Raw genomic sequence first — 23,079 nt, 5'->3', positions numbered from 1 at the left:
AAAGGGGACAGATTTTGACAACTGGGCTTTATTCTCATTGTGAAGTCCAGTTTCAAATTTTGAAATGGCTGTAATTTAATTATTAAGCTTGCAGTCAGAATATAAGCAAAGGGAAGTGACTGATGTCTGACCAAGAACTGTTGCAATAATTATTGTATAAACAGTATTTAGGGATGCTGATCAGTAGGTCTTCTGTACATAATCATGTCGATTCAACATATATCATTGATCCAACATATATAATTTATAAAATAAAACAGACATATCTTTTTAGAAGATGCAGAAAGATTAATATAAGACTGCTTAATTCACTCCATATGTGTAATGTATGTTTAGGTGACAGGTAATTAAAGTCAGCAATTGTCCTCACTATCAAAACTTAATGAAATTAAGAATAAAAATTCCTTATAAAACCACTAATTGAGTTAATGATACCACCTGTTTAGTTGGAAAATTGTCTGTTTAGGAACTATATCCCAACACTCATCTTCTAAATCCTTACCAATAATACTTTTGATATTGCAGTACTACATACCAATGCATCAAACCACTGCTGACACATATGCAGGTTCAGTTTCAAAAGTTTGGAAGAAGCAAAGAAGAAACACCTATATGTTCTCTGAATATGTACCATGGCCAGTTTCAGATGAAAAAAGACCTACCTCTAAGAGGACAAAGGAAATGAGCACAGCCACATTTTCACAATGGTGAGTCTCACATTCATTTTATCAAGCTGATTTAAACAACTACATTAGAAAACTTTTAAATAACTGATGAAGAATATTACAGTATAAATTCATGTACTATTTTGCCTTGTTAAATGTTAAAATTTTTCCCCCAAGAAATAATAGTTCCTTAAATGTGAAATAGATTTTTTTAGGTGGGAGTTCCATAGCTTTGGGGGAAAAAAGCATTCTTTTTAAGTTTGCCATCATTTAGTATCAGCCTAAAACATGTAATTAATATGTCCTATAATAATTGGTGAAATGGCTTGCTAGTAACAAGACTCCGTATTTGACTTTATATTTAATACAATTTTTGTTAAATCTTTTTAGCATGTAGGCTTGCCAACAAAATAAGCAAGCTTATGATTTTGAATCAGGAAGCTAAAATTATGGGAATAGGTATTTTACCTTTTATCCACATGTGGGAAAAAAATGCTCCAAAAACATTCCATATATGAGTTTGAACGTGCCAGTATTGCACACGTAAATTATCTTTCCTTCCATTACATGCTATTTTCGCATTGGCCAAAACTATTTGTCAGCATTTAGCTGATCAGATCATACCTTTCTTCCTTTCCTTAAACACCTATGTGATGCATAATGAATCACATTTTAGCCCTGTGCTAGGAAAGTTTCCTCTTCCTAATATATTTATAGGTAAAACAGCTAAGAAAAATCTGATTTAGAGGAGAGCCACAAAGATGATCAGAAGGCTGGAGCACCTCTCCTTCAAAGACAGGCTGAGAGAGTTGGGGTTGCTCAGCCTGGAGAAGAGAAGGCTTTGGGTAGACCTCAATGCAGCCTTCCAGTACCTCAAGGAAACATGAAAAGGAGGAAGAGGGACTTTTGATATGGGTAAAGAGTGACAGGACAAGGTGCAATGTGTTTAAACTGAAAGAGGGAAACTGTATATTAGATATTAGGAAAGTATATGTTAAAACTCTTTACTCAGAGGGTTTTGAGGCACTGGAACAGGTTGCCCAGGGAGGCTGTGAGAGCATTATCCCTTGTAGTATTCAAGTTCAGTTTGAATAGGGCTTTGAGCAATCTGGTCCTGTGGAAGGTGTCCCTGCCCACTGCTGGGGGGTTGGAACTAGGTGATCTCTAATGTTTCTTCCAACACGTGCCATTCTGTATTTTATTCTGTGGTTCTATGATTAACATAAAAAAAGGAACAGTATTCATTGATTGGCACATCTACTGGCAGGAACTCAGTAAAAATCGCATAATATACAGTAATAGTTTTCCTTTTCTTACAGATATAAAAAGTACCAGAATGTTCTACTGAAATTATTCAATAATCTTGTTTTAAAAATTTGAACACTACTTTGTGCTGTATTCTAGGTATGCTTCAGCTGGTAAAAAGCTTCTCTACTCATTCCTATACTGTTTTCTTCACAAAGTCACCAGCTCACACACACACGAAAGTCTTACATACTTTGTAGGAAATGATGTGCTGCAATGAAAAAGTAAAAAAAATATACATATGTCATTTTCCTGGGGAAGGAAAAAAGAAATAAGAACTTTAAACTGCACAAAGCTCTCGCTGCTGCAGTGTCAGCAGTTCTGTAGAAAAGTCAATCACCCCATCATTGCTTCACTGTTCTCTTGACCCTGGAGAGATGGAAGACAGAAATGGTTTCTGAAGAAACAATCAAATAATAAACAACAAAGAAACAGAACAAAAACAAACAAAAAATTTAAAATGTTGCCTACATGATAAATCATGGTTTGTTAAGATAAAAGAGGTTTAATAGTAAGTGAGAGCTCAGACTTTAACTTTTATTTCTATGCTTGGATTATGATGTACAGAAAAAACATATGGTTTATTGCTTGCTGGAGACAGGGAAAAGTGAATCCTGTGAATAATTCATATTTAATTCCTATTATTGCTGCATGATTCAAGAAAGCAGAGGGAAAGTATTGCTATTAAGCACACATTTTATATACTCTTGTCAGAAAATTTTTGGTACGCTGTATTTTATTACACGTTACATTAGTAACTTTCATCATAAACATTACTGCTCCATTAAAACAAAACTGTTTATTTCAACTAATATGAGTAAAGCAGCATCTATTATGTTATTAGCTAGGCTGCAGTAAATTATATAATGCTTAGAAGGCCTGAGAACCCATGAAGGCAAACAGACATTTTAAAATAACTTTCCAAAGTATATATATCATGTATGTCCAAACTAACTGACAGATGCATACACACATTAAAAATATTCACATCTGCCTATTTATGTATTCTTATTAGCATATATAATTTAATGAAAAGCTTTTCTGTGTAAGAAAAAAACCAAATTGCTTGGAATCCATTTTAAAAAGTTTTTTTAGGATTGTCTGAAAGATTAACTGAAAAACTATTTTCCAGACTTGATTGCACAGGTCTGAAACTAACACTTAGGAAAACTAAGTGTGAGATACTAAAAGAGTAACTTTTACTGACAGACACTGCAACACAGAGATTACAGCATTCACCTGTATTTGACAGAGGAAAAAATCTGTAACCTCAGGCTGTAAACTGAGATGGAGACAATTGCACGTACAAAGTCTCGGTTCACCATTTTTGTAAAATTCATAGTTCTATGTCTTAACGCCCCACCTACTCCCCACACCACTCCACCACTCACAGCCCACCACACCTCTTCAGTAACAGAGGTTTTGATACAGGCTTTTCTGTTTATCCAGTCCTGTTATGGTTTCCCTTTGCCTCTCTATGAAACCCCTATTCAGGAATTTGGCATATAGAAAAAATATATTGCAACAAGAATTATGCTAAAATTGATGAGCATTTCTCTCTTTTCAGATGTGGAAAATAGGTATGTATTACAACCAGCCCTGAAATGAGTTTTGAAATCTGTAAACTTTTGAGCTGTCTGTTTTGAATTCACTTGTCTGTGGCAGGTAATATATCCATTGGCAGTGCACAAGTCAATAGGTCAATATTGTCTGTTCATGTCTGCCTTTCTGCTGGGCTTCTTCACAGCTGAGCTGTGTCCCTATGTGCTGTTGATACATTTCTCCTTTCTGTTTAAAAATATTGCCATTTACTCTTTTATCTGATACATATGACAAAGAAAAAATGTCAAAATAAATATTTGCTAGCCCCTGAATTACACTGAATTACTGACTGTAATGCTTACTTATGGAAACCATCCACAAGGAATACATCTAAATAATAACTGTTGTCTCAGTGCACCACACTTGCACATCTTCTTCACCTGTATGAGTTCTACATGCTGAGAATTAACTGCATGTAGAAAATGAAAATTTCCTTAGAATATTAAATGCAAATAAAAAATATATTTTGCATCTTTTCTCATTTAAATTAGAATGTAGTTATGTTTTGAAATCTTTGTCCATCAACTGATAAAGGCAATATTTTTTGCTTTATTTTTTAAAAAAATAATATAGAACTGAGATATTTGTTTTTGTTATAATATATAGTGAAATCAATTATCTAACTTCATGTTTGTCTATAGACAAACTTTCTTGGCAAAAGCACAGTCTAAACAAAATGGCCCAGCATGCTGTCCAGCTGAATCTTAGAAGTGTCCAACACTGGGGAGATGATTCAAACGGCTGATGTTTCTCTTTGTGAAAATTTTCTTCATGGGCCCACTTGGAATCTACCCAGAAGTTACTTGTACCCTATACCTCTAATTTTTTCGACACAACTCCTTGTAGAAAAGGAGTCTGCATCTTTACTGTAGCCACCCTTTAAATACTGCAGCATGGTGACAAGGTCTCCCTTTCTCTAGGCTGAACAAGCCCAATTCTGTCACACGGCAACTTCTCAGTCATTGATCATCTTTATGGCCCTTCTCTGGACCCCCTCCAGACTGTCCACATCATTTTTGTATAGTGGAACCAAAACTGAACACAGCGTTCCAGGGTGGCCTGACAAGCCCTGAGCAGAGTGGGACAATGACTTCTTTATCTCTGCTGGTGATGCTGTTGCTGATGAGCCCAGCATCCTGTTGGCTTTGTTTGCCAGAGCAGCACACTGCTCACTCACACTGAGCTTGCTGCCCACCAGGACTCCCAGGTCCCTTTCCACAGAGCTGCATCCCAGCTGGATAGATCCCAGCCTGCACTGCACTCCTAGATGAAACATATGTATATAGATATAAATATACACACTATATACATTAGAAAATAATATATTATATATCAAATCCTGGTTTGTGTTTTGTGATCTTTACAATGATAAAGAAAAGCCACTGTAGCAATTTTTTAAGGACAATTTTGGGCCACAGGTCTCAGAATTACACACAGTTACAGAATGCTGGTTGGATTTTATCTAGAAAAATAGGAAGATGTAAAATAGCGCTCTTTAGTACCTTATCTTCTATTTACATTGTTCTTTCTGCTACTGTCTTAATTTTCAATGTCCCTATAGCATACAAAAGCCTGTGATTACTACCATGTGTAATTTATCCCTTAAAACAGTGTATGCTTTAATAATGCACTAACTGAAGAAGTTTGTATATGTTATCACTCCCTGTTTTGCTTTTCTTTCTCCACACAAACAGCCTAAACCAATTTATTCCTTTGCCTAATAATTTCAATATATTTTATATGTGTTTCTGTTTTTTGGGTTTTACAATTAGTAGTGAAAGAATTCTGGTGTATATTTAGCATATGAAAGGTCCTTCTAGCAGCACAATAAACTAGTTGAACATACTATTTGTTTTTACTCAATTTTGCTGTAGCAGCCGAAAAAAATACTATACAAAATATGGAGTGACTATTACTTAATTATTATAGTTTGTGATAGTGATATAGTACACAGGTATTTTTAAGGAAAAGCTACAGATTTTACATGATAGCTAAAGAAACACAATTACCAAAAAAGTAGTGGTTGAGTGTTTTTATCTATGGGGAAAAATAAGTGCATGCCCTGAAGCAGAACTTCCAAGATGATCTCTTTCATCTCCATGCTGACAGCTGAAAAACCAAGATTGTAATTTGCCAATATTTGCTGAGGGAATTGTCTTGAAAGGCGTAACTGCAAAGGGATACACCTGTTAATGTTCTTTGTACAGCAAAGGATATGACACAGGATATGAGATGTCAATAGAAACCTGTCATTTAAATTCTGCTATGCTAACCTCTGCATGCTGCAAAGCCAACAAATGTTTTTTCCTCAAAATGCCATTTGTGAAGGTAACTGATTGGCAAATACAAGCAAGGTGAAATAAAATATCTGCCTCACTGCTGGAAGTTGGAAGTGAAATCTCGTTTTACTGGAATCAGCAGCACCCACCATTACTTCACTGGGATAAAGACCGTACTTGGGAATTTCTGTTTACTATGCTCATACCCACAGAACATTTGTTGGTGCTCTTCCTTTAAACAATTTTCTACTATGATTAGTGCAAAACAAGCAGGCATGTTAAATATTGCTAATAAAAGCATTTCACTAAAAAAGAAATATTTATCATTCATACAGGTGATACAAGTACTAAAGGTCAGTTAAGTACAGTAAATGAAGCCCACACACTGTGCAACTAAAGCATTGGTAGCTGTGGACTACCTTCCACATTTTTCAAAACTTTTTGAACTGAGTAAACAATCAATCAGAACATTGCTCTTGTCAAAAATACCCAGTGATTATACCCACTAAAATGTGGAACAAATTGGTGATGTTCCCACATTTGTTTTAGCACTATAGTATAAATCAGCAGCATGTAAAAGGGTAATCAGACAACAGAACTGACAACAGTGTTTTACAGTACTCAATAAATCTCATGCCTGAACAGAAAATGAGAGAGCAGCACTGGAAGCAATGTTTGCTTTCCAGCTCTGCAGTGCAGGTCCAGCAAACGACTGCAAAACTCACAACAAGGCACCAATGAAATTAATGCATCAAAACCTGAAGTTGTGAAAAGCTTCAAGATGAAAAAGCTTCCATAAAGCCTCTTGATGACCTCAGAGGTTTTTGGACAGATAAGACACACCAGTTTCTGACCTTTAAAGATACCTAACTGCTTAATGGAGCAGAATTTCAATTTTGGCAATATCAAACAATTTACAGCTCAACTCATCTCAGTAAGAGTGCTTTCAAAAACTGGTGGCTGGTGCCTTCAAGAAAGGGACTCTTGGCCAAACCTGGATTCTATCAGCAGGCAAATAAAAATAATCTACTGAAACGTGGAATACATCTGTGCTCAGTGCCTTCACCAATACCAACCTTGAATTATGCAAATTTTAAGTGCAACTGATGTTACTGAAACTCAAGCTAGGGCCATAAAGATCTGAAATTTGGATTAACATCTTTTGCTGGGAGATCTTGGGGCACTACTGTCCCCTTGGCTGGGGATAAACTAAGGAAAAACAATGTATGTTCTAACATATCATCAGAACAGATATGCAGGAGAGAGAAAGAAAAGTAAAGAGACAGACAGGCAGAAAGAAATCAGGAAAGAAAAAGAGGTACCTTACCTCACTTTTAAATTGCCTTGCTGTGGTTGTCCATCATAAATTGACAAAATATCAAAGTCTTCCTCGAGGGCAAAAGTATGAAATGACAGTTGTATCCTGTTACGCTCTCCTGTGATAATGATCCATGTGCAGTTGGCATAATTTGGATAACCGTGAGGGAATCCAGGGCTTTCTATAGTACCATTTGGTCCCTGTACTAAGCCTCCACAGTTCTGACCTGAAAAAGAAGAAAGGAAAAATTGCAGTTGTTTTTCTTTTCCCTTATCCAGTATATATTCTTACGTAAGTACCTATATATAGACTTGATTTTACAATATTTTTCTAGATTACAAACAGCACATAAAATTGCATTCATACCCTTCTTCCCTTCAGATTAAAAGCCCTCATAGCTGGATTTTCTGAGACACATACCATCTATTTATGTAGAGAATAATTACTTGAGGTTCTGTAGTATTAACAATGTATGACTTATTCATTCAAATGTGAGATTTCAGCACTAGCCTGAATGCCATAAATTCAACAGACTGACAAGTTCAATGGCAAGAGAGTGTCTAGAACTTTTTGAAAAATGCCATTTAAAAATTTTCTAAGTAAATACTAAAGTATCAGAGTTTCTGATGTTCTGAAAGCTACTTTAACATAAAGAGAAAATGTAAACACGTTTTATATGCACTGTGTTGCAACTAACATCAAGATTTCTGTACTTTGAAAACTCAGCAAAATTTCTTGTGTATAATATTTGTAATGCCATGTGTTTTGGATCAGGAAAGTGTTTTTTTTTTTTCTTTGTTTGGTCTTTTTGGTTTTGTTTGCTTTTGTTTGTCTGGTTGGTTTTGGGTTTTTTTGTTTTGTTTTTTTTTTGTTTGGTTTGGTTTTGGGTCTTTTTTGGTTTTTGGGTTTTTTTTTTGATTCATAAAAAATAACACTAAGGGTTTGGGGTTTTTTTGATTAATAAAAAATAACACTAAGGGTTTACTCAGCAGGTGTTTGTATCTGGTTTTTACATCCCACAGACTTTGTGAGGGCATGATAGCTCATTAACGGGAAGTCCTCAGCAAGAAACCTTGACTTACAGTGCACACTGTTGCTAGTTTCCTACTTGATTTTGTTAATCCCACACACAACAGTTGTACTGACTCTGAGCTGGAGAGAAGCACCAATGAAATATTTGAGCAGAGAATAATATAAGAACATTCTGTGCACTGTAATGCTTGGATTATTATATGCATTTTAAGCACTTCAAAACAAGTAAAATCCACATTTCATTGTTATATCTAAACCAGAAAAGTATTTCTGACTGCAATTTTTTAAAAATTTCCAGCAGTGGGTCTCTGAGACTGAATCTTTCAGAGAAGTGCTGTCAAATTCTTGTGGGGGGTCTCTAAACCTTAGTAAGATGGATTTAATAAAAAAGATTTGCTGCTAAAACTAAAGAACTTATTAGTAATAATCTTTAATAAATTTCAAATATAATAACAACTCTAATGAAGAGATAAAAAAGCTGTGGGGATTCAGGAAGCTTTTCAAGTAAAAATCTCTGGTATACCTACAATTTAATTCACTTTAATAAGACATCTGTATTATTAAACATTTGCAAAGAAGGAACCCATTACACCAGGAAATTAGCATGAATGTTTCAGCTATGTACTGATCACTTAAACTTATCGGCATTCTTTCAGGTACTTTGCATGGTATCCCTCTTCCTACAGCCACAGGGGAAATGTCACACAAGTGTCACAAACAATTTAAAATAATTTAATTACTACAGACCTGATGTTCTGAAAACACAAAAGGGAAATGATAGTGACAGCCCACCACCCTGTTACTCTAACCAGCTACTTCATGCCCACAACACTGCTTTCTGTAAGTCAAGTACCCCTTGCAAACTGTGCTGCACAGCAGCCTTCCTACCACTCGGGTGTGAAAGGTTTGCTTTGAAAAAGGAGAACTATCAAGTGTGCATTAGCAATTCATCTAAAAGCTGTCAAAGACATTTTGGGAGCAGAAATTTGTAATTCTAGCATGTAAAGAATATAGTACACCATATGTAACTTCATATGTAAATGCAATACTTTAACTACATTTATGACTTCCAGGGAGACAAACAAATTATGTGCCCAATCTCTTTGGGAATCCTAGAGCTGACATAAAGTAAAACTTTATTAACCTTTAATTTTAATCTTTATTAACTTTATAGTTATATGTTTATAAAGTTTGTAATATAAACTTTATTAACTTTTATTTTTAAACTTCATATTGCTGGGGTAGTAAGTGAACCCTGACAGCCCCCACATGGCCAAAACTCAGCAGTTTCCTTACACAAACACTTGTTACCTACTTGCAGAAGTTTTTGTAACTGCCAGTGATTGCTCCCAGTTTTATTCCAAAAGGTGTTTTGTGCTCCTATCTGTAGATACAGGCTATTGTGCATTATTATTTTGGAAAATAAACAAACAGTAATGAGAAATAAGGCAGAAAATGTTTTACTATTTAACTTAGAGATTTCTTACAACCTAGAGTAATTTCTTTCTCCACTTTGGTTTAGCTCTCCTGTATATACGTATGCCTCCAGTTCTGAAACTATTCATAGACATATTGCCTATTCTCTTTGTACCCAAGGAAACATGAGGCAAAGGAGAATCATGAAGAAAAAAAAATTACTGTGAAATGCTATTTAGGTTTGTTCTTAATTTTATATATATATATAAAAATATATACTTATTTACTTAGTGTTCAGTAAAAAATACAGTAAAAATCCTAGAAGAAATTTAATACACAGTTAACTCCCAGCAAACTCATCCCTGCACTGGCAATTTCAAGGAGGATTTAGTTTCTGAAGCAACTAATACTCAAAGAGATTTTAAGAGCTATATAGACCCAGAAAAAACATCTTCTAAGTCTGTACCTGCCTAGTTAAGACAGGAGCATGTTAACAGAGCAGAATTGTAGGGGGGAAAAAGGCTAGCTGCTATCTGTATAATACCTATTTTGTCAATATATGTAATTCTAAAACCTTCAGAACTGCCAAATGTTGCACCTCTTCCAAGGAGTAAATTCAGCATCAAATCACTTAAGACAGATTCAGTTGGAGGATTTACTTGGAGAACAGGAACAGAAAGACTTAGGGTGACAGGTAGCAGAATGTTAGATAGGAGCCAAGCATACAATGTCCCACAAGAAGTAATGCAGTTTCTGACTGCAGAGACACCACAGACCAGTAAGATTACACTGATGAGATTAACTATTTTGTTTGTTATATGTATTTCAAGAGAAGAAAGAGTCAACACAGAAAAGAAAATAAACATATCAACAGGAAAATATTAAAAAAAATCAGCAGAGATTAAGTAGTTCTGCTGCACTGAATGTAGACTGATTATCACTGAATACACCCCAAAAAGGTCTGTTCCTACATTTCACATTAGCTTTCGCCTTTGTGTCAAATAATAAAATATATACTGCCATTTTCCACAAGATATGCAGTCACTGGTTGAGTACAATAGAAATACACTGCATTATTTTAATACTAAAGGTGTATTAGACTGCCATTATTTGTATGATATGCTGCTATTATTATTTTTCTGTCATATGTTGTCTGTAAGAAGATATTTCTCAACAGCTGTTTTAACCTTATGATATAAAAAGTGTAATTTAAGAAAACTGATGCTCTTGGCTTGCAGTTGAAAAATATTTAAACTGACTACAGCCTTACTCTGTTTTTGCAAGTTACTTTGCATATCCTGTACCAGTCCTATTGCACCTGTGCAGGCTCAACATTTCTCAGTTATGATCCCTAAGTGAGAGCCAATGAAGGAAAGAAAACACTACAATTTTGCCCTAAATACTGGTGTCAAATAGGTGGTAGAATCACTAAGGTTCAGTATAATTTTAGTACTGGTTTGATGTAAGATTTTGAACAAACCTAACAAAATACAAACTTAAAATCTGCTTCCTAAAAACCCCTGATTTTTATTTTCCCGGGCCCTTATATTTATTCATCCTTCCCCTACATGCACTTCTCACCCTGTTTACCATATTCATTGATTTATTTTTGTTTGTTTGTTTCCAGTTTCAAATGCTTCTACAGGAAACATGGAAAAAGGAGCACTTCTTGTAATTCATAAAGTAGTCTGTGGAAAACTAATATATACATATGCATATACATATTTACATAGTTAGGAATTTTTGCAAGACAGATGAATTTTGAACAAGCAAACTATAAAATGCATCAAAACTAAATACTGGTGTCTCTAGTAGAGTCAGTGATGATAAAGATATTTTGACCAATCATGTTAATGAAAATGAAGTGAGATTTATTCTTATGACTGTGAGTAGCATCTTCCATTCTGCAGCCACAGAGGCTGAGAAGATATATAGCAAGATTGGATCTTTCTCACTCTTTGAAATAGTTTCTAATATGAGTTTGTTGTATTAGTAAGTTTAATAAGTAAGAACAGCTGCTCTCAGCCATATCAAAGGCTCATTCTGCTAAGTACCTTTTCTCCAGCAGCAAGTCAAAGGAGGGAGGACTTTGACAAAAAACTTCCCTCCTGTTCATGAGCAGCATCTCCGGGATTTCTTGAAAGGAAGACATTCCAGTACCCTTCTTTTTCTGCTCAATAGCCCTGGATAGATTTCTTTTCCATAAACTCACCTAGTCATCCTCTGAGTCTATATTAAGTTCTAGGGTCTTTAAGGTATTGTAGAGGGAATCCTAAAATACAAAAAAATCCTTTTTGTGTTTGTTCAGCAGTTACCATCTGTTAGGTTCATTTGATGCCCCAGTAAGTTTTTGCATGAAAAGAGAATATGCAGATGATCTTTACCTAAGCTTTCTATGCCACCTAGCATCATACTGGCCTTTATCACATTCCAGCTTCTTTTTTTTCCAAGTTCAAAAGTTCTATTTCATATAGCTGCTCTTTACAGCTAAATCATTTTATCACCTTTCTATGACCATTTTGATCCTTTGTTATACCCTCCATGAGATACCAAAACTTCTTGTAATATTCAAAACGTGTATACATCATTTACACAGTGATAATTTTATTCCCTTTCCTCCTCTCCCACTAATTTCTTATCTTCTTTTCTAAGGTAAGTAGTAGCTTGACATTTTATATGACTATGAATTATAACTAAGATTACTTTTCTCCAGAATTACAGTGAATCTAGAGCCTGTCATTCTACATGGACAAATATTATTTATTAGATCTCCTACAGCTGAATACTATGTACATCACATCACATCACATCACATCATCACATCACATTCTTCTACTCTGAATTTTATGGATACTTCAATGCCCCCTTACTTGGTCACATAAGGTATTTTTTGTAATTCTTCACAATTGGTCCTCCTTTTCATAAATTCATCACTTCCTATCATTACGATCACTTCATTTATTACCCTCTTTTGCAGATCACTTATGAGTGTGCTGAACACAGACACCAGCACAGATTTCTTTGGGATGCCATGGTGACTCCTTCCTTTGTAAAAAATATCCATTTTCTCTTATCTGATGCACAATTTTTATCCAACATTTTATAAATGTACAACTTTCTTATGCCCTAGCTGATTTATTGCCTTTAATTTGTTACTGGAGAGCCTTGTTCAATGTCCTCTGGAATTCTGATGACCTTTATCCACATTTAGGTTGACTCATTCAGAAAACTCCAATAGGTTTGAAAAGCATATAATTTTAAACGTTTTCTTCCATATGTCATATTTAATCATGTGTCAAACGATTTTTTTTTCCTTAATAGAGCTTTCTAACACAAATTCCAGGTGTTCCAGCTTTCATACCTTAATGGCCCTCGGTCCCTGTTAAATATGGACATCTAAGGTGAATTGAAGCTGGAGATTACATTTGCTGCGCAGCAATTTTTTCCTAGATTGTCTTTTAAACTCTGGATAAAAAATGGTGCCTGTGGCATTACTGTTTATTTTGTCTGTTTGTTCCATAATCTGTTCTACCAAATTTTCAACTTTAAATAAAGGCATTGAGGAATTTTCCACAAAGAACTGTTCAGGCATGGGAATTAAAAGGCATAAATATTTTTTGCTGTCTTCCTTAATTTTATCTTCATGTGCTCAGTATCTATTGGCCCAGCACAACTCTCTTGCAGGGTACTTGCTCCCCTTATGTTCAAAAGCAGAGTAATTAATTTTACAATGATGGCATGCAATACTCTTGGACACTAATATTTTATTTCCAGAAAAAACCTTCAGAGAAGGCCCAGCAGCCCCTAAATCTTCCTGGAATCTCACTGATACACCTGTTTTAACCTTACTTTGGGATTATATCCCTCTGGCACAAAACAGCATTGACCACTTTCCTTGTATATATAGCAGGATGAGTCCCATCTCTCTCCTATTCTTACTTGTTAGGCCTTAATTATACAAGTTGATGGTTAGAGCCTTCACAGATTTTAAATCCACTCTCCTGCATAGCACATTCAGACTCACACCTCTCATGTCCCCAGAGCACCTCATGCCTGCAATTTTGACTCCTTTAATTCAAGTATGTGCATAATTGCAGAACTTTGTTACTGCTGTATTACCCACAACTTACATGATTTTGAGCAGCAAAGTGCATGACAGGAACAGTTTTGTAAATATGACTTTTAACAAAAAGGATAAAATAGACATATTCGTGATAGTGCAAAGCAGTGTTTTATCTACATAAAACAAAAAAAGATTTCCTGTTGAATTACAACAGGAAAACTACAGATTTAAATTTTTGCATCTCAGTTGAGATGGTGGAGCAGTGGAGAGCTGCAAGATATGAACAGGTGCTTTGCACACCTTGTTTCAACCATCCCTCTTTCCTTTCTCTTGTGTTTTTATATTCTCTCTTTGTATTTTCTCCTTTTCTGAGCTCCATGTAATCTCCCAGTATCACCTACCCCCACTGAGACCTGCAGACCCCCTCAGCCCCTGCCATCAGTTGGCTGTGCTCTGCACTGGGCCTTCATCACTTCTTCCTCATTAGTATATCCTCAAGCCATCTTCTGACTGTCTTACTACTCAGTAAAACTGCTATTTCCTAAAGTAACTTCAATCAAGAATGGAAATATCAAATGGCCAGAGAGGCAAAGGCACTATTCTTTGAGGACTGTTTCAAATAGCATGTAGCTACTTCAAGTGTCCTTTAAAAATCCATAAAAAAACCTCGTAACACTATTACGAGGTACTTTCCAGGGAATTAATCAAATCAGAAAGTACTGAGATCCTTTTAATTTAGGCATCACTGAAGATTTATTCACAACTGCAAGCCACCATCTTTACTGGGATACCTGGAGCACACCCCAGCACAGAGATCTCACAAAGCAGGCACCTGCCCCACACCAGAGTCCACTTGCTGTGCCCACCATCGCCTTCCAGCATCACGGAAAACTGATGCCACAGAGCTTCAGTACTTCAGGTATTTAAACATACTCAAGACAGTCCCACCGCAATGTGAAATGAGAACAGTGTTCATTTACTCATCATGTTTTTGCAAGCTCCAGGGAAAAACAGTTCATTTCAAGAGAATTAGTGAGAAATTGTTTCAAAATTATTTAATCTGAAATAATTAATGTCTGGGGGCCAATGACTGGGTGGGAGGAACACAACTGCTCTGGCCCAGAGGAGGCTGCTGGTGCTGCCTGAGCTCAGGTGAGTGTGAGTGAGTCTGACTGTTCACCCATGCAGTTGGCTGTGCACATGTGCTCATGATGTATTCTCATGCTCTGTGTGCCTGGTACCTACTGGGAAAATCTGCTCAGCCTTGTCACTGCCTGCACCTGGGAAAGAAACCCTCACCACTGTTGGCTGCCGGATTCAGCCCTTCCAAACACTATCAACTGCCTCTGAATCATTAAATATTCTGTAGCTTGGCACGAAGGGTAAAAATAGAGGGAAAATAGCAGTAAAATTACAAAATTTAGATGGATTTCCTTTAAATACAGATTTGTTTAGACCCTGCAATATTTGGCTGTGACCAGTCTAGGACCTTAATTGAGTCCATCTCACATGAGATGCTTGAATGCATGTAATACCCTTAAATACTGGCTCAGACATTCACAAGCTGGCTGGGACTTCATCTATAAAATATTTTAAATTCAGACCTAGCCACAGAATATATATTCATTGATTGTGCTGATGAAACAGAAAAGCTAGTGTTTTTAAAGTCTCAGATTGGTACACTGGAGCCAGGCACTAGCTTTTTGGACCATTTCCTATGCGTGTTTAAGTCTTTATCCAGAAGTTGACTGAAATTAAATTAAATTGTAAAAAGGTTAAAGATGAATATCACTATTCAGCAAGAAATTCTGAAACAATTCTGCCATAATGCTAGCTTTGCTGTGTACCAGAGCAAAACATCTTAATTGCTGGTATGTGAAAGTTTTGGTTTTTTTTTCAATGAAGTTCTCAATGCTGAAATGCATATTATACATCAACTAGATTATGCTGCCATTACAAATTGAGAAAAAGATATTTCATGTCCTCTTTTCAATACTGAATTGTCCAAGAAGACCAATGAATCAGTATTCACAAAAGTTAATGGGGAAATAAAATGTGGGGAAATATTCTCTCTGCAGGAAATACTTTTTTTAAAAAAAGGCTTTTAATACTTAAAGTAAAATACAATGTATAATGCTGTCAATTCTGTGCCACTGGTTAGTAGAGGCATAAAAATAAGAAGACCATAATTGCTCTTTCCAGGCTACAGCTTGACAGTGCTCCCTTCTGACAATAAGTCCTTAATTAAAAGCAACCAGATTATATGAAGTTGGTTTATACCTTTTCATTCAAAAATAATTATTTTATCCCAGTAAAGCAAAGATCTTTGCAATCTCTTTTTTTCCCTTTGAATTTACTCCAATTGTCCTTATTCATCAAAATGAAGGAAAGAAAATGCATCAAAAAGAAAGGAAAGCAATGCACTTATATATCAGATTTGAAATATGTAGAGGGTGGTGTTGAAAAAGTTCTTTTACAGAGTGTAAGATCCTATATTTTAAAATACTGAGCTAAAGGCAGATTTGGAACCCTTGAAAAAAAGATTGCTCTTCATAGATGCAAACTCATTCTGCAAATGGAGATCAATAAGGAGAGTCTGGATTTTATTTTTCCACTTTTCTAAGAAAAAGTAAAATAAACTGAGGCTTTAGGTAAACATCACTATTACTGTTACAGTTGCTTACCAACAGCTGGTAGAATTAGAAAGCATTGCATAGCTCAGGCAGATGAATGGAAAGTGCTGATTTGTTTGTTTGTGAAATAAACAATAAAACAAATTCTCTTCTGAGCTTCACAGGAACAGGAGCAACTCAACTTTAGGCAAACTACTCTGAGGACTTCTTCTCTTCTGCCAGACTCTGCAACGTACAGGATAATTGTATGTACCAAATCTGATCACTTCAGCATTGTTACTTTGACTTTCATTTTTTATTGATGCCTTTTATTGATGCCATCTCCAGACCATTTCACTGACAGCCTTGCTCACACGTCAGGATCTTACAGCAGGTTTTCTTTTTATAATCTTTGTCACTGGATTGTCTTTTTCACCTCACTGAATGAGGCTGAAAAGTGTGCCGCAGTTCAAGCAGTTTGGTTTTTAACTACTACTAAAGAACTTATCAAAAAGCCCAATTCTGAAGACCTAAGAAAATATATTTATCTCATTGTAACTGCTCCATGAGCATCATCTACATTAACTACCTTTTCTTCCCTGACAGTTATTACTTTGTGCATCACTTCTGTTATCCAGCAGGATTTCCAGCATTTTTTCTCCATGGTGTAACCACACAACCAGCCTAGAAAACGTTTCAAATTTGTTCATCTCTGTTACTTCAATTCATCCTTTCTTTGCATTTAAAACAGAGTGGAGTCAACTGATATTGACTGAGAAGGACAAATACTATCTTCCAAATTAAATTGCTAAGTCATAATGAGGAAAAAGAATGAGTGACAAAATTTTTTTCAATAGTCATTAGAGAAGTTTCATTTTCAAAGATGGAAGAATTATTTTTAGAATTTAATTCAGAAAGATCAGATGACATTACGTTAGGGTTTAGTGTTAAATCTATCACTTTGTTAATAAAAGCACATTTTGCCGGAAGAATTTTATCCATAACATTAAAAATTATATTTTATGGATCTATTGCTAGAAATCATGAAACATTCTTTTGGACAGCATTACTTCTATGCACATAATTGTGAATTTATAGAAAGCAGAATATTTGTACTATGCAATGTATATACAAGAAAGAAAAATGAAAAATTAATAATGTAACATAGCAAACAGCTTTGCAGCATTAGCAAAGTTAAATATAATCAAAACTTAGGTAAAGGGGCAACATGTGAAGGCATAAAACACAAACTTACACACACAAAACATATCCAATCTATGACATTCATTAACATCACCAGAGTTGGAATGATGAAACAGCCTGACAGTCCCTCGAGATTATAAAATCGAAGTACAGCTGTGTGAGACATTCATGAATGGAACTGAAATGATGTGTTCTTATAATCTAAACCACAGGAAATTTAGTACCTTATGTTTTGTATCTTACTGATGTGTTTGCACAGTATTAAAGTAATTTCTTATTTTAATGGGGCAATGGATGGCATAAGGGTGATGCAGCTGCTGTGCCTGAGTCATGATGTCAGTAGCTGACATTTATGCACAGCTATATTCAGAATGAAGTAGTTAACCACCATCTTGCAGCATCAATTACACACACAATTGAATGAGTAACTATAGGTCTGATTCAGCATTGCTCCAGATCCTTCGGCCTTATCTACATTAATTCAAAAGGGTGCCAAAATGCTGCCACCCTGATTTGGTGCCCCCAGCTCATACTAGAATAAAAGAATAAGGAGTAAAATACTTTTCTGTATCATCATAGGATCTAGTTTTATTTATTCCATATGAAATATAATGTTTCAGTGTTATGTTTTCCACTATGCAAATCTCAAGAAATTATTTATATTTGCAAGTAATAGCAAATAATGTATTGAACTGCGAAAAAAAATGCAATCAGCATCAGCTTTGAGGCACAGCTGATTAGAATAATACTTTATAAATAGTGTATATATAGTATGTCTATTTACTAATTCAACACCTTCAGCCTCTGCATGATTCAGACATGCTACAGAAATAAAAGCTGAATTCAAATAAATTAAGAGACTTAGATGATAGTACAAATTGGTTCTATGAAGATGCAAGAGAATGTTTATGATATTACACAATTAAATTACTTTGCCTACCAGTGCAACACTCCAACTATATGCCACACAGTAATTTCTCATGGAATTATGGTGGATGCTGTTTTGAAATACCAAATTGAAAAAATTACCCAAATATTAAATTATTTATGTGAGGTAAATCACATGAAATGGAAAAAACTGAACTACAGGCCTTTTCATCTAGCCTGTGCCCTCACACACTGCATCTACATCACAACACACAAGCACTATTTCAGGGACTAGTCCTGAGCTCAATTGCTCGAAGGGATTTTTAATCCTTGACTAAGGCATAATTGAAATACGCAGAAGAGATCTACTCTTTGCAGGAATATTACAAGGAAAACCTTATTATGTTCATTTCATGAGAAATAATGTACAAAAGAAAAACGCTGTCTGCATCACTGACTCATCCTCAGGAACCTGTGTGACTGACAGGAAATGCAGACCCAGAAGCAGCACAGCAAGTAGATGATATTCATGTTGGCACTGCTAAAGCTGGTTGTGCCAGGGTGGGTGAAATGTAAGCTGATCTGCCATGTCAGGGCTGTGTCTGTGGTGCAGAATTGCTCTCAGTCCTGTGAGCTATTCTAATGTTCATAGTCACTGCTTCCACAAAATGACATGGAGATTCTCTAGAGTATTTTTAATTTACCACTCACAGGAGACACCCTCATGGCTCCAGAAGTATTCTAATGCAAACAATTTTCTAGACTGGGTATAAAAACAACATTGTGCATCCTTTCTCTAGGCCTAAAATTATTTGCTTTGATGTTTGTGATAATCAAGGGACCTGATTTTAAATGAAATAGCTGAGGTATGGGGGTGATGAGTGGTGGAAGGTGTTGATCCTGAGGTCCCAGCCTTTCTGAACAGTAGCACAGTGTATCTGACTATTGAAGTGTGCAGGGCTGTTACCATACACGCACTGAAACCAATGCCAAGGAATCCATAGACCTCTATGACAGAAGAATCTACTTTGTAAATACAGACTCCAATATTTTACATATCTGTCTTGCTTCCAGGAGACAAAAATCCAAGTTGAAAACTACTGAAATGCCTCAATAGAAGTGCACATAAGTTTGGGAGACTGCACATGGCCCTCAATAAGAGCAGGATAAGAATCTAAAATGTTAGCTTTCACTCATGTTACATCAGACTGCATTATGTCATGCTCTCTTAAATCTCACCTGACAGGCACATTTCTGTTACAAAACAAAAAGACAGAGAAAAAAGTAGTGATTTGAAAACAACATGCTTATGTTAACTGAGGTGAATAGTCAATTAGCAGATACCATAAAACAAGCTCTAATTAGTTTAAGCAGGTTCTTGTCCCTAAGAATAAAAGGCCTTATCAACTCCACAATTTCTATACAAGTGACTATCAATTATTAATTCAATGAGCACTGCACTAGTTATTAAACTACAGCTGCATGATTTACCCTTGAAATTCTGAGAGTGCTCACTTCTGTCATGCCTTTAGCACACCCAACTCCCAGCTCATGCTTCTACCAACAATTTCCCTTATTCAGGGAAGAACATGATCATATGCATGTGAAAATCACTGAACATATGGCTCCTGTGGTAGAAACTCTAAAATTAAATTGTCCACAATGGCTCACAGGACAGACAGCAAATTTGTTATTTGCTTCAGCTATAATTCTGCAACTGGAACATCTTCTTTCTGTTATTGCAACCTATACCTGCAGCCTATACCTGAAGCTGTGTAAGTCAAGGTGTGGTCATAAGGTGCAGTCATTCAGTCCATACAAACAATGGTCTTACAATTTCACAGAAAACATCTGAAGTATTAGTGTACTTTGAAAGCAAATTTAAGATTCACAGCATTGCATAGTTTATAAACAAAATCTGATCATGAAAGACCTCATTTATTATAAATAATATTATTAAAAATTAAGCAAATAATGTTTATGATTCTTGTAATTTGACATAGCAGGTATTTTCCCATGTTTACATTTATGAAGTGTTTATTCTGTAGGTTATTAAAACAACAAGAGCCAGCAAAGAGATCAAAGGTCACATATAAAAGTATCACCACATTACAGTTACAGTACCTGAAGAACATGAGACACCCACACACACACTTCCCAAATCTCCTTTTAATGCTAGTCACTAAAAAAAAAATTGCTAAAATAGTTTTATTATTACATATCTTTGCTTTATCTTAGTTATTTATCCTATGCCCTCTTTAAGCCAACTGTCTTTGTGCCACACTCTGCAGATTTTTAGTTGATACAAGCTGGCATGTCTTCACCAGCTATATCACATTGGATCAACTGCAACACTAGCTGAATTTCCAACACATACAATGATTCTATCATCTTCCTTCCTTCCTTCCTTCCTTCCTTCCTTCCTTCCTTCCTTCCTTCCTTCCTTCCTGCCTGCCTTCCTGCCTCCCTGCCTTCCTGCCTGCCTTCCTGCCTGCCTGCCTTCCTTCCTGCCTGCCTTCCTGCCTGCCTTCCTCAAATACTTTGGCAACAGCATTTTATCATTTACTCTTAAATTTGATCTTCTTAATGATACTCTAGCAATCACTTTGCTATTTCTACACTTCTGAGGCGGCCCCCTGTACACATAATTATTAATCAAAGAAAGTGCAGGGAAGAGGTCTGTTTACTGCCTTTGCTAAATCTTTTTCCAGATTATTTGGCTATTTAGTTGCATCACGGACAGAATAGATACTGAATTTAGCTGCAATTTCACTTGCTTTTGCTATGTGAAGAGCTGCAGGAAGACTTTGTAATACTGAGAAATTCCATTTTGGCACAGGTACAGTAACACTGTGCCCAAGCCCATCTAAATTTTGCACACATAACAATGGGTTCCAAGTTACCTATTAGAACTCAGGACAACAATCGTGAAGTAACTTGACTGTTGGAGTAATTTGTTCATAAAACCATGAGAGTCAAAAGTCAACAGAATGTTTGAAAATATTAGAGGAAATAAATAGAACTGTCGTTAAACTGCATAAGCTCCCTGTCTAATCAGCACTCTGTATACAAGTTAAGACCCACAATCTTATCAGAAAAGGTGAAAATAAGAATTATAAGGATGATTAAAAGCAGGAAATAGCTTCTGCAGAGCCTAAATAGACTCTGATTTTTTAGTCTGCAAAAGAGACTGCTGAGGGGGAAGATGGGAGAGGTCCATAGCATCACAGCAGTAAGAAAAAGTGTTCTGTCCTGTTTTTCATCCCTGTTTTCATTCCTCAAAACACTCCTTCTGCTGGTTAGTGCAAACCAAAAGGAGATATGTTTTCACCTATTGCATAAATAAACAGTGGAACTCATTCCAACAAGAAAGCAGTTAGACTGTAGCATAGGGAAATTAGAAGAAGGGAAAAAAAAGGAAAATACATTCAGAGCATTTTAAAAGGGAAGATAAACCTTGGGTTTAGCAAGTCTCTCAGACACACAGACATAGAAAGAAGGTGTATCTTTGAAAATATGCTTCCATTCTTACATTTTTTCTGGACATCTAGTATTAGTCAGTGACATATATAATACACCAGACTCTGGACTTCATTCAAATCTACCAAGCCGGAGGTATCACTGAGGAGGGATTTACCTGCACGCATCTAAGGTTATCCGTGTCAGATTCTGAGTAACATCCAATGAATAGGTTTTATGTTTTAACACTTTCTTCTTCATTAAAAGACACTAACAAGCCGCACATTATTAAGGAGAGTATTAGCCACTCTTAGCCTTTGGTGTTATTACCTTCATGGAAAATATTTACAGAGCTAATGACATTTGTTCCCCTTTCTTTAAGAGACCTTTGTCTTTTTTTTGCCAAATAAAAAGAAGCATTATTGCTAGCCATAGCTGATCAACAACTGATCAATATTAATAGCGATAGTAGCTATTACTGAAAGTCTTAAATCGCACGTTTAAAATGAAGAGGATTTTCCAATTTCCCATGAACCATTCATGCAATGCGAGCTTTGGCAAACCTAATACTTGCGTAAAATATTTTTATTAGTGTTTGTCCCAGCAGGAAGCAAGTGAAAGGAATACACATGGATTAGACTGCCACCATGAGACTATACTAAGCAATCATTTATGAGGAAGAAACCCTTTCTCTTCAGTAAGAAACAATAGTTTGTAAGACTGTAACAGTTTGATCCTTGATTTTCACAGACCCTGTTCACTAAACACCATCTGTTAGTTTGCAACACCATGCCTAATTTGTGCTGAATTTTCCAAATACATCATCTTGATACATTTACAGATGCTATGAGTTGAAGAATGCCCTTGGAAATTTCTTTTGGGATATCGGCATTCATATGATATAATTTCTTTGCTGGACTAGCTGGATGATCAGCAAGTTGCAGAAGGCAACAAAAAAAGTTTAGTTAAATGCTACAGTAATTTTTCTGAAAGTCTTTCACTATAAAGACAAAATGGGTTTTTTAATAATAGAGAAAAAACACAATTTTTTCTCATAAAAGAACTAAGTTTTTGGTACTACTGGTCAGCTCTTCAATCAATTAAGCAAGTTGTGTAATAACTGGATATAGCCAACTTCTCTGTGAAAAAATGTGTCTGAAACCTTGAAATACTGGGTTTACATGGTGGGAAGATATTCCTTGAACCAAAACCTTCCATGAATCCACTGTTTTCTCATATGGCCTTCTTGAAAATATAT

At 35.7% G+C, this 23,079-nt stretch overlaps 1 protein-coding gene across 1 annotated transcript in view; it reads right to left on the bottom strand.

Annotated features, from left to right (window-relative positions):
* Positions 1 to 23,079, bottom strand: part of CSMD1 (CUB and Sushi multiple domains 1) — a 1,097,029-nt gene that overhangs the window by 868,550 nt on the left and 205,400 nt on the right. The window contains exon 2 of the mRNA XM_085056685.1: positions 7,179 to 7,395. Within this exon, the coding sequence (XP_084912811.1) occupies positions 7,179 to 7,395 (217 nt within the window). The remainder of the gene's footprint in view (positions 1 to 7,178; positions 7,396 to 23,079) is intronic.

This window comes from Lichenostomus cassidix, chromosome 3 (genome assembly GCF_008360975.1).
Source record: "Lichenostomus cassidix isolate B80296 chromosome 3, HeHo_3.0, whole genome shotgun sequence".
In the NCBI taxonomy this organism is placed as follows: Eukaryota; Metazoa; Chordata; class Aves; order Passeriformes; family Meliphagidae; genus Lichenostomus; species Lichenostomus cassidix.
The sequence above is the reverse complement of the archived record's forward strand: the minus strand, read 5'-3'. Positions and strand labels throughout refer to the sequence as shown.